Raw genomic sequence first — 12827 nt, forward strand, 5'->3', positions numbered from 1 at the left:
CCCCCTCTCTCTCCCCCTCCCCTGCTCATGCTCTGTCTCTCTCTGCCTCTCAAAAATAAATAAATGTCAAAAGAATTTAAATATACATGAGGGATAATGGGTTAAATAAATAAATCATGGTACATTCATACAGTGAAATACCACCGAATTTTTATAGGATAATTTAAATCAATATTACTTATATGAAGAAACATCCATGATATCCATGGGTGAGAAACACCAAGTCCCAGAAAACAGGATGTATAGTAGGAACCTACTAATATAAGAAATTATACACACATACACACAAAAGTATTATATCAATTTGAACATGCATAAAAATACAGAAATGTTTACACCAACACTCTCAACGATGGTTTTCTTGAAAGACTATTGGAAGACTTTCCTTTTTTTTTTTTTTAAAGCTTATTTATTTATTTTGAGAGAGACAGAGACAGTAGCAAATCGGGAAGGGGCAGAGAGAGAGGGTGAGAGAGAGAATCCCAAGCAGGCTCTGCACTGGCTAGCACAGAGCCTAATGTGGGGCTCGAACTAACAAAGCCGTGAGACCATGACCTGAGCCAAAACCAAGAGTCAGATGCTTAACCAACTGAGCCACCCAGGCGCCCCTGGAAGATTTTTTTTTTTGAATATTTACTATTAGAAATACTAAAAACACAAAAAAGAGTATCTAATTTTGTGAATATTCTTTTTTCTAAAAGAAATATGATATTATGAATAAAGGCAAAAATCCCTTTCACTACTATTCACTCTATCCCATTCTCCTGTATTCCCCCCAGGCAATCACTGTCATGAGCCTGATGTTTATTCTTCTAGCTCACTTTTTATTTTTATTTATTTTGTAATTTTTTAATGTTTATTTATTTTTGAGGGAGGGAGAGAGAGAGAGAGAGAGAGAGAGCAAGTGGGGGCGGGGCAGAGAGAGAGGGAGCCACAGAATCCAAAGCAGGTTCCAGGCTCTGAGCTGTCAGCACAAAGCCTGATGCAGGGCTTGAACTTATGCTGTGAGATCATGATGACCTGAGCTGAAGTCAGACTCAACCGACTGAGTCACCCAGGCGCCACTAGCTATGCTTTTTACACTTTTACACACATCTACATATCTGTGAACATTACATAGTATTGTTTTCTGTGGTTTTAAGGTACATAAATGGTATCATACTATATGTATCATTCTAGGTCTTGCTTTAGTCACTCAACATTATATTTTTGAGTTCTATTCATGTTGAGATATACCCACCTAGTTTGCTCTTGTGAATGACCACACCAAAAGTTACCAGTCTATTTTCCTGTTCACAGATATTATTTCTGATTTTTTGCAATCATTAGTGATGTTGCAGTCAGCTTGTGTCCCTGGCACACATATGTGAGAGTTTCTCTAGGTCGCAGTATATATTTAGGAATGGAACTGTAGATCACAAGTGCATACATCTTTGACCTACTGGAAACTGCCAAATTATCCTGCTCACCGGCTCTCCACAGTGGTTCTACCAATATTTACTTCAATATAGAATCCGGAATAATAGAAATGAATAACACACTCAATAACAGAGGAGTGCTCCTTTCCCTATATCCCCACCAACACTTGACTGGCAGATTTAAATTTTTTGCCAATACGATGGATATGAAATTGGATATCATTGCTAATTTTCATTTAATCAACTACACTGGGGTAGAATTTATAAATAATAAATGGCACTCATTTTAAGAATACAGCTTGATTTTTGACAAATGGATATACCCACATTAGCACCACCACAGTCAAATATAGAACATCATTATCACCCTAAGACTTCCCGCATCTCCCTTGGCAGTCAATTCCCACCCTACCTCAACCCCATGCAATCACATACCCCTTTCTATTGACACAAAGTGATTTCACCTGTTCCACAACTTCTTATAATGAAATTATATAGTGCACACCCTTGCATAAGGTTTCTTTTGCTCAGAATAATTTATCTTAGATTCATCTACATTGTTGCATTTGTCCACAGTTTGTCTCTTCTTATTGCCCAGTGATATTCATATGGATATCTATGGATATATTATAATTTGTTCGTTCAGCTGTGGATGGACATTTGGGTTCGTTCCACGTTTTGCTGATTTTTTTAATGCATAAAGCATCTATGAATATTGGCATACAAATATTTTTTATGGACGTATGTTTTTGTTCCTCTTCATTGAATACCTAGGAGTGGAATGGGTGGGTTATATGCTTATGTGTGTATCTACCTTCATTAAAAATTGCCGAATGGGGGCACCTGGGTGGCTCAGTCGGTTAAACATCCGACTTCGGCTCAGGTCATGATCTTGTGGTTTGTCGGTTCAAGCCCCGCGTTGGGCTCTGTGCTGACAGCTCAGAGCCTGGAGCCTGCTTCGGATTCTGTGTCTCCTTCTCTCTCTGTCCCTCCCCCACTTGTGCTCTGTCTCTCTCAAAAATAAATAAACCTTACCAAAAAAAACCCACAAAAAAACTGCCAAATGGTTTTCCCAAGTGGCTGTATCATTTCACAGTCCCACCAGGAGTGTATGGGAGTTCTGGTTTCTCCACATCCTTTCCAGGGCATGGGGTGGTCAGCCCTTTTAACGCCAGCCATTCTGGTGAGTGTGTAGTATATCTTATTATGGCTTTAACTTGCATTTCCCTGACTGCCAGAGAGATTGAGCGTCTCTTATATTGATCATTTTGGCTTCCTTTTCTGTGAACTGCCAGTCTATTTTCTTTACCTATTTTTCCAATGGGTTCTCCTTTTCTTTTTGCTTTGTAGGTTTTTTATTATTATTATTATTTTTTTTAACATTTATTTTTGAGAGAGAAAGAGAATGAGTGGGGGAGGGGCAGAGAGAGAGGGAGCCACAGAATCTGAAACAGGCTCCAGGCTCTGAGCTGTCAGCACAGCTCAACCCCACAAACACGGGGCTCAAACCCACAAACCGCGAGATCATGACCTGAGCCGAAGTTGGACGCTCATCCAACTGAGCCACCTGGGCACCCCAACTTTGTACAGTTTTTTTTTTAACGTGTCCTGGGTATTACTATTTTATTATGTTGAGTTTCACTTTCTTTATATTTATTCTTTTGTATTACCCAAAATTTTTACATAAAAATGAATTACCTCTACAATTTAAAAACTTGTTAAAAAAAAAATAAATAAATAAATAAAAATAAAAACTTTCCCTCTGGGAGTGCCTAGGTAGTTCACTCGGTTAAACTTCCCACTCTTGATATTGGCTCAGGTCGTGATCTCACGGTTATGAGATCAAGCCCCACATCGGGCTCTGCTCTGAGCGTGGAGCCTGCTTGGAATTCTCTGTCTCCCTCTCTCTCTGCCCCTCCCTTGCTCGCATAATAAATAAATAAATAAATAAACAAACAAACAAACCTTAAACAATTTCCCTTTGGGGAAAGAAATAAAGAACAAAAGCAACTCATTCTGTTTTTAGACCGTTTTAGACTGAACTGGCTGAGGACTGGGAAACAGACCGTCTTTTGCTAGCCAGGGATGAGTCCCTCCTCGAGGCCAAATCACAGCAGCTGCTCCTAACTCTGCAGCTGCCTCTCCTCCTCCTGCCTTTTGCACCTACAACTTTTTTCAGTGCTTTACTTTGAAGACTGAGAAGAAATCCCTGACTCGCACTTGGAGGGTTAATACTCTTCACCCGCCCCACCATGTTTCACTTGGCCCCAGGCTGCAGTCACACTGGAGACCTGCTGGCATTGCTCTGGTCCATCTAGAAGAGCAATAGGGGCAATTTTTTTTTATTTTTTTATTTTTTTAAATAAAAAGGCCTACATACAGGAAATGGAGTCAGGTCATGGCTACAGTGCTCAGAGCTTGTCCTTTTCTGCCCTTGTTGGCCACTCCTTCACATTCTCTGCTGGAAATGTCTCTTCCTTCTGCCCTCTAAATATTGGAGTGTCTCAGGGCTCGGTGTGGTAAATAATCTCCAAAGATGGTCCTTACCAATTCTTTCCCTCCCAGTACGCACGCGCCATTATACCCAGAAAGAGGGGGAGTCTATATCCCCTTCCCTTGCATCAGTGCTGGCTGCTCAAGGTGCTTTGATTGACACAAGGTATTTCCTGACCTAGCGTTTAAGAGGCCAAGCAGCACCCACCTGTGCTTGGGGGAGGCCAGCTGCCATGTTGCAAGGAAGCTCAAGCCAGCCTCCTGAAGGCGGAACCAGCACACGGAGAGACAGAGGCTACCTGCAGCCATGGCACCAGACACATGAGCGAAGGCTTCCTGGGCCTTCTCACCCAGCGGTGCAGCAGGGTGAGTGAGCCGGCGGATGCACACATGGAGCACACCGCAGCAGCCAAGGCCTCCCCAATTCCCGACCCACAGGACTGAGAGAAATAATAACCTGATGTTTTAAGACACTGAGTTTTTGGTGGCTTGTCATTCAGCAACAAGTACTAAACTACTCGTTTGTAGGATTTCTGCTCTTGCTCCTTTCCAGTGGTGACAACCCCCCCACCCCCCAAGAACATGGTTCTTGCAAAGAACCTCCTCCACCCATCCCCGGAAGAGAAGAGGGAGCGCAAGAAGAAGCCCCCTGGTGCAGAGCCCCAGCTCCCACTTCATGGACGTGCCGTGCCCAGGATGCTACAAAATCACCACTGTCTTTAGCCGTGGACAAACGGTGGTGTGGGTTGGCTGCCCCACTGCCCACCTACAGGACGACAAGCAAGACTTACAGGAGGATGCTCCCCCTACAGAAGCAGCACTAAAGCCCCCTGAATTAAGATGAGTGGGAAACTATCCCAGTAAACACATTTTTTTTCTTTTTGGATAGGAAACCAAAACAAAACCAAAAAACTTCAGTCCTTGGACTTCTTTTCTCATCTACCCACACTCCCTACCTAGGTGATCCCAGCCAGTCCCATTGTTAAACCAGTCTCAGTGCTGGGGCGCCAGGGTGGCTCAGTAGGTTAAGTGTCTGACTCTTGGTTTCAGGTCGCGTCATGATCTCCCAGTTCGTGAGTTCAAGCCCTGCATCCAGCTCTGTGCTGACAGTGTGAAGCCTGTTTAGGATTCTCTCTCCCTCTCTCTCTGCTTCTCTTTCCCTTTCTCACTCAAAAATAAATAAATAAACATTAAAAACAACAACAACAACACAGTCTCAGTGCTGAGGACTCCAGCTCCAGACTCTCCCCAAACTTCCAGACTCACATATCCAACTTCCTTCTCAATGTTTCCCCCTAGATGACTAATAAGCATCTCAAACCAAAAAAGCCTCCTGATCATCCCTTCAGGGATCCAAGACTTTGCCATCTCAGCAAATGGAAACTCTGTCCTTCTAGTTCTGTAGGGCAAAAAGCTGGGAACTACCCTGGATTCTCCTTACTTTCACACCTCACAGCCAATCAATCCGTAAATCCTGTTGGTTCTACTTCCAAACTCAGACCACCTCTGACCACCTCCTTCACCCTCGGCCTGGTCTAATCCACCATTATTCCTCATCTGATTTTTTTAAATTTATTTATTTTTATTTTCTTTAAGTAAACTCTGTGCCTAATGTGGGGCTCGAACTCACGACCCTGAGTTGACCCTACCAACTGAGCCAGGTGCTCTGATTCCTCGCTTGATTATTGCAATAGCTTCCTAACTGCTTTCTCTCCTTCTACTCTTGCCCCCTCCCTCCCCCACCCTGAACCCAACAGTAGCCAGAGTGCTCCTTTAAAAAGTTTAAGTCTGAAAAATAGGCCTACCCTATGACCCAGCAGTAGCACTGCTAGGAATTTACCCAAGGGATACAGGAGTACCGATGCATAGGGGCACTTGTACCCCAATGTTTATAGCAGCACTTTCAACAATAGCCAAATTATGGAAAGAGCCTAAATGTCCATCAACTGATGAATGGATAAGGAACTTGTGGTTTATATACACAATGGAATACTATGTGGCAATGAGAAAAAATGAAATATGGCCTTTTGTAGCAACGTGGATGGAACTGGAGAGTGTGATGCTAAGTGAAATAAGCCATACAGAGAAAGACAGATACCATATGGTTTCACTCTTACGTGGATCCTGAGAAACGTAACAGAAACCCATGGGGGAGGGGAAGAAAAAAAAAAAAAAGAGGTTAGAGTGGGAGAGAGCCAAAGCATAAGAGACTCTTAAAAACTGAAAACTAACTGAGGGTTGATGGGGGATGGGTGATGGGTATTGAGGAGGGCACCTTTTGGAATGAGCACTGGGTGTTGTATGAAAACCAATCTGACAATAAATTTCATACGTTGAAAAAAAAAAAGAACCAAAAAAAATAAAAAGTTTAAGTCTGGGCGCCTGGCTGGCTCACTCGGTAAGAGCGTGTGACTCTTGATCTTGGAGTTGTGGGTTTGAGCCCCTCATTGAGTGTAGAGATTATTTAAAAATAAAATTTTGGCAGGGGTGGGGGGTATGGAGGGGCCTCGGTGGTTCAGTCAGTTAAGCGTCCTTCTTCAGCCTAGGTCATGATCTCACTGTCCAGATCTGAGCCCCGCATCAGGCTCTGTGCTGACAGCTCAGAGCCTGAAGACTGTTTCAGAGTCTGTGTCTCCCTCTCTCTCTGCCCCTCCCCCACTAGTGTTTTCTCTCTCTCTCTGTCTTAAAAATAAACATTTTTGGGAGGGGGGATGGGCTAAATTGGTAAGAGGCATTAAGGAATCTACTCCTGAAATCATTGTTGCACTATATGCTAACTTGGATGTAAATTAAAAAAAAAAAAAATAATAAATAAATATTTAAAAAATAAAATGAATAAATGAAATGAAAAAGAAACTGTCCCCACAAAATGTTCATCCATCACAAGACTTTCATTCCCAAAAGGTAAAAAGTCTAAATCAAATTATATCACTTCTCTGCTCAAAACCTTCCTGTGGCTTCTCATCTCAGAGTAGAATGCAAAAAGCCTAACTTTTTTTGTAAATCGTCTATCCAATATAGACCTCTATCTAGAACAAGGAACTATAAAAACTCAATAACAAAAAGCCACATAAGATAATTAAACTATAGGAAAAGGCAGTGAACGGACATTTCTACAAAGATGATGTACACATGGCCAATAGGCCCATGAAAAGACACCCAACATCATTAGCCACCAAGGAAATGTAAATCAAAATCACAATCAGATACTGCCTCAGACCCACCAAGGTGGCTACAGCAGAAAATCAGATAACAGCAGAGCAACTGGAACCTTCACACATTGCTGGTGGGAACATATGATGGTGCAGCGACTTTGGAAAGCAGTGTGGCAGTTCCTTCAAATATTAAGTACAGAGTTACCATATGACCCAGGTATGTTCCATTTCTAGGTATAGACCCAGGAAAAATGGAGACAGATATCTACATGAAAACTTGTATATCTACGTTTATTAGCAGCACTATTCACACTTGCCCAAAAAGGGAAAACGCAAATGTCCATCAACTAAGTGAACAGATGAAATAAACATCCATACGGTGGGCCAGCACTTGGCAATAAAAAGAAACAAAGTACTAATTCATGCTACAACATGAATGAACCTTAAAACTATATGCTAAATGGCGCCTAGGTGGCTCAGTCGGTGAAGGCTCCGACTCTTGACTTTGGCTCAGGTCATGACCTCACAGTTTGTGGGTCTGAGCCCCGCGTAGGGCTCTGCATCGAAGGTGAGGAGCCTGCTTGGGATTCCTTCTGCATCTCTCTGCCCCCTCCCCTGCTCTCTCTCTCTCTTTCTCGCTCAAAATAAATAAACTTAAAGAAAAACATACGCTAAATGAAAGAGGTCCGTTACCAAAGACCACATATTCCACGTGTATGAAGGATCCGAAATAGGCAAATTTAGAGAGACAGACCTAAAGTAGAGCAGTGGCCACCTGGCGCTGGGGGTCGAGTGGATAGAGGATTACAGCCAACGGGTTTGGGATTTCTTTTGGGGGTTATGAAAACGTTCTAGAATTGATTGTGGTGACAGGTGCACAGCTGTGAATATACTAAAAGCCATTAATTGTATGCTTTAAATGGGCAAACTGCATAGTATGTGAATTTACATATATTTTTTAAATTCTTTATTTATTTTTGAAAGAGAGAGAAAGAGAGAGGGAGTGTAGAAGCAGGAGAGGGGCAGAGAGAGAGAGGAGGACAGAAGATCCCAAGCAGGCTCCATGCTGACACAGCACAGAGCCCGACGTGGGGCTCGAATTCAGGAGCCGTGAGACCATGACCTGAGCTGAAGTTGGGCGCTTAACCGACTGAGCCACCCAGGCGCCCAGTGAATTTATGTCTTGATAAAGCTGCTTCAAAAACAAAACAAAAACAAAAACAAAAAACAATCTTGAGTCTTACTAGGCCCTACAAGGTCCTCACCTGCATGGGTTCACCTCTTTCCATCCTTTTCTTTGCTCCCTCTGCACATTCCACTTTGGTTTCCTTGATGCCCTACAAATCTACCAACTACACACCCAACTCAGGCCAGGGCTGTGGCTTATGGTCGAGTAGTCTGTAGACTAAACAAAAAGTCCCCGGCTTAAGGTGCAAGGGAGAACTGCAGTCTAGGCTCCGGGTTGTCTAGACTGGGGCCCCGGGGCTGCGCCGTCTCAGAGGAGCCATTTTCTAACTGGCACGCGGTGTATGTGCCAGCCATGGCCATGGCCATATTCAGGGCTTCTGCACATCGTGTTCCCTCTATGTCTACTCTTTCCCCACATATGCACATGACTTGCTCACTTTTGTTCACTTCTCTGCTTAAATGTCATCAGAGGGGCCTTCCCCGACCACTGTGTGCTGTCAGCCAGGCTCTTACCATCCTCTCTAACTCTTCGCCCTCTTTTATTATACTTCATAGCACCTCCTACCACCTCATATGTCATATATCGATGTACGTTTTGGTTACCACCTGTCTCCTTCCACTAGAATGAGAGCCCTGTGAGAACAGCAGCTTCGTTTAGTTCGCTGCTGTTTCCCCAGTGCTTCCAATTATGCCTAGTATATAGTAGGTGCTCACTAAATAAATTCTCGAGTGCATGAATAGGTGAAGTAAATTCAAGTGATCATCCAAGGCTTAATCCGATTTGAAGCGAAGAGAAGGTGTGTTTTTTTTGTGGACTCTATGAGTTGCATCACCAAGGAAGAGCGGCAGAATGTAGTGCTGAACGCTCAGTGTCTGAGACTAGCCATAAGGCTCAGCACCACTGATTTAAATGCAGCTTCCGGGGGGGTGGGAGCCAGGGCTCAGGGAGGGAAGCCCTCGCCGGTCTGGCCTCTTACCTCTTCTTTAGTATAGTATTTCAGGAGGCCTTCTCTTGCCAGGAGAACAAACTTCCTTCTCAGGAACTGTGCATTGTCTCTTCCCCGCTTCCACAAGAACCCTTCTCGGTTACCTTGGCCGCCAAAGATGAGAAAGAGTGAACACCTACATCCTCAAGATTCTACCTCCTTAAGGGGAGAACGAACGCTCCACCCCGTGCTAAAAACCTCTCAAATCTAACTTAGCTCTATCAGCTGCAGCACGCAGGGTTCCCTCTGGAGCCAAATTCGCAATGTCTTATGATTTTGGTTGGGCTCCCCCCACTAACTTCCTTCTTTGGCTGTTTCACAAGACAGAGTAAGCCCTTAAGGAGGCTAAGTCCTGAGAAACGGGATGATTCTGAAAGACGCCCATATGGTCCTGCCCGACTTCACGTTGACATCGGCCTAATGAAACTCTCCAGAGGGCGGAAATAATGAGCGACCTCCAGGAACCCGCTGGCCGAAGAATACCGCGTGCTCCTGGTGGCTAGGAGGGCTGACACCGGCTGCTGCTGGGTCCTCACAGTGGTTTTGTGCACTTTGTACTCTGGGTCGGTGTCAGCTTGGACTCAGAGCAGCTGGGCAGCAACCACCAGGGGTCGAGGGCCAGCGATGAGGTCGTGCCCCACACAAAGGTGCAAAGGGAGGCTGAAATCCCTCCCGTGTGCCTTCCCGAGCCTCGTGCCACACCAGGGGCTACCCTCACCAGGAGCAGGGGTGCCTTTTTCTAATTACTCTGCCCAGAGGGTGAGTCTTCCTGCAATTTTATACTAAGACTCTATACACACTTGTGGCCCTGCGGGGACCTGAGATAAAAATGCTTCTCAACCACTCAGACCATAAAATCCCACCAGCTGACATGTTGCTGTTTCAGAGGCAGAGGAACCCACACCTTGGCCTCTGTGGCCAGAGTGAGGCCGGCAGATATCTCCTGATTAGGCCCTGATACTCAGACACTCTATTCTCCAGGACTCACTAGAACGCAGACCACAAAAGAACTTACCTGGGGGTGAGATGGTTTTCCCATCGGCCATGAATTCCTGTCTTTCATACTTAGCTCGAATCCACTGTTCCTTTAAGACCCTAAAAAGAGAGAGCCCTTGGTCAACTGTGTCTGGTGCATCCTCTTACCACAGGGTGGGAGCACCACAGCAACTGTCTGCTCAGACTACCCAGGGCTTCTCAGCCTTGTTACCGTTACACTTGGGGCTAATTCTTTGTTGTGGGGGAGGGGGGAGCATCCTGTGTTCTGTAGCCGGTTTAGCAGCATTTCTGGCCTCTATCCCCTAGATGCCAATAGTCCCCCACCCCTAGTTAGGACACCCCAAAATGTCTTTAGATACTTCCAGTGTCTCCTGAGGAAAAAGATTTCCCCCAAGGGGCTCTATGAAAACCACTGGGCTATTCCAACCCCAGCCCAGCCCTCTAGGTCAACCGGCTCCCCTGGACCATCTACACTGCCACCCCCCACCCCCCACCCCCCCACTGCATGCTCATAAGCTGACGCCAGGGGAGTCCATGAACCTCTTCCTGTGGCTTTCCCACAAAGTCTGGGCATGCCACACTGGACAGAGAAGTGACATAGGGGTCCAACCACCTGGGATCTCATCCTCCTCTATGATTTATCCGTTGTGTGACCAACAGCAAGTTACTTAACTTCTCTGAACTTGGGGATATGTCAATAATATTATACCTACCTACCCCTCAGGGTCTAGGAGGAGTTTAAATGTATATAAAAGGGCCTAGTACCACGATCAGCACATACTAGGAGTTTAATGTTAGCTTAATCAGATATTGTCCTCCATGAACCCTGCAGGAAACTTATTTCAACTGTTTGGTTCCCTCTTGCCTTTTCCAGGGAAATGTTCCAAGGTTTACTTCCAAGACACTGGGAATGACCTAGAGCTGGGCCCTTGGCCTGAACTGGCCAATCAGAGCTCTGCCCTGGGCTGTGTGGAGCAAAACCAAGAGAGGGATGGATTGGAAGCCCTCTCTGGGTCAGGCTGAGAGCTGGGGCCGGGGACCAGGAAGTGGCCTTGTTCCCAGCTCTATGAAAAAAGCCTGGCTGAGGAAAAGGTGCAGGAATGAGAGCCAGACAGAGTAGGAGAGGTCTGACAGCGTTTGAGCCCCTGGCTTGTCCTTCCTGAGGGTGGCTCCACCTGTGTCCCTCCTACCGTCTGATTCCCAGAACCCATAAAATCCCATCATGCCTAAGCTGGTTTAAACTGGGTTTCTGTCACTTACCACCAAGAGTCCTACCTAATGCACAGCCCTCACACCCAGCACGTTGAGGAGAGTCACCAAGCCCACCGTGGAATCCTGAGTGGCAGCATCGGAGCCGGGAGAGGGAATGGAGACTGAGGCCCCAGGCCTGGTCCTAGAGGTGGGAAACTTTGAGGACCCTTAGAATTACAGGGAGGAGGCCGTGAGCGTTCTGCTAAAAGCGGGTAAGGTACAGGGCTGTGGTTAAAGTCACAGCAAGTAGTGTCTGTAGTGCTGGCAGAAAGCTGAGCACATAGTAGGTGTTCATCAAATGCCTGTTCCTTTCTCTTTGCAGCAAAGGGCTGAGTGGCAGCAGTGAGGCAAGGTGAGCCAGACCCTCTTGAGTTAAGCCTGGCACATCCCTCAGCTGGCCCAGGGACCAGATAGCATTCCGAAGAAACGGGTTAAAACTAGCCTGTCATGTGGCCTGTGAGACATTTTACACAAATTATCTCATTTAATCTCTACCACCATGCCATGATATGGGCATCGTTATCTACATTTCACAGATGATGATGCCATGATTCAGAGAAGTTGGGTAACTTGTCCACTTTTTCACAGCCACAGAGTGGTAAGAGTCAGGAAACAATACTGGGATCTTCTGAGTGCAAAACTGTGCCTCCCCTGCCACTCCATGCTGCATCAGTAGCCCCTGGGTTGCTTAAATATTGGGAAATGGCAGGGTACTAAGTACAGTTGTACAGTTTGTGCACTGGCCAAGAGCTTCCTGCTGACACTAGAGGACAGTGGTGGCTGAAATACAGCCTGCTCGCCGCAAGCCATACCCCCCATGAGCTGTGTCTGCCCAAAGGGTACCTTCTTCACATTTATACTGGGGGTGGGGGTGGGGCGCTGCCTAGCAACCCTGGCAGTGAGGCTGAGTCCCTGTGAGGGAGGCTAAGCCTCAGGCAGTCAGTCCTGCAGAGGCTGAAGTCACACTGACCCCTCACGTGTAGGGACCTGAAACCTCGTGATGCTTCACAGCTTCCCGCCCTTATATTGAATTTCCCCAGTGCCATGGTACCCAACAGCAGGCTCTGGTGTCAGATGGGCTAGTCAGTCCCAGTTCTGTCTCTGTGAGCCTCAGGTACTTCATCTGTATCATGGAGATCAAGGCAGTGTTGTCTCAGAGTTGTTGAATTAAACAAATTCATGCCCATAAGCATTTAGCACAGGTACCTAGGTAAAGCTCAGTGAATATTAGTGACTACTCTTATTTATATGGTTACGACTTAGGGACCTGGGGCCAGACAGCTGCGTTGCAGCTATGCTGAGGTCTGTGGGACAGCCTTGGGCACAACACTCCATAGGAA

General features: G+C 45.8%; 1 protein-coding gene across 6 annotated transcripts in view; it reads right to left on the reverse strand.

The window, feature by feature from the left end:
• Positions 1-12827, reverse strand: part of ADAP2 (ArfGAP with dual PH domains 2) — a 34667-nt gene that overhangs the window by 18372 nt on the left and 3468 nt on the right. For all 6 annotated transcript variants that reach the window (XM_058704470.1, XM_058704469.1, XM_058704472.1 and 3 more), the window contains exons 4-5: positions 10256-10335; positions 9232-9344 (exon numbers count right to left, since the gene is read on the reverse strand). In XM_058704470.1, the coding sequence (XP_058560453.1) occupies positions 9232-9344; positions 10256-10335 (193 nt within the window). The remainder of the gene's footprint in view (positions 1-9231; positions 9345-10255; positions 10336-12827) is intronic.

The sequence above is a fragment of the Neofelis nebulosa genome, chromosome 16, assembly GCF_028018385.1.
Source record: "Neofelis nebulosa isolate mNeoNeb1 chromosome 16, mNeoNeb1.pri, whole genome shotgun sequence".
Classification (NCBI taxonomy): Eukaryota; Metazoa; Chordata; class Mammalia; order Carnivora; family Felidae; genus Neofelis; species Neofelis nebulosa.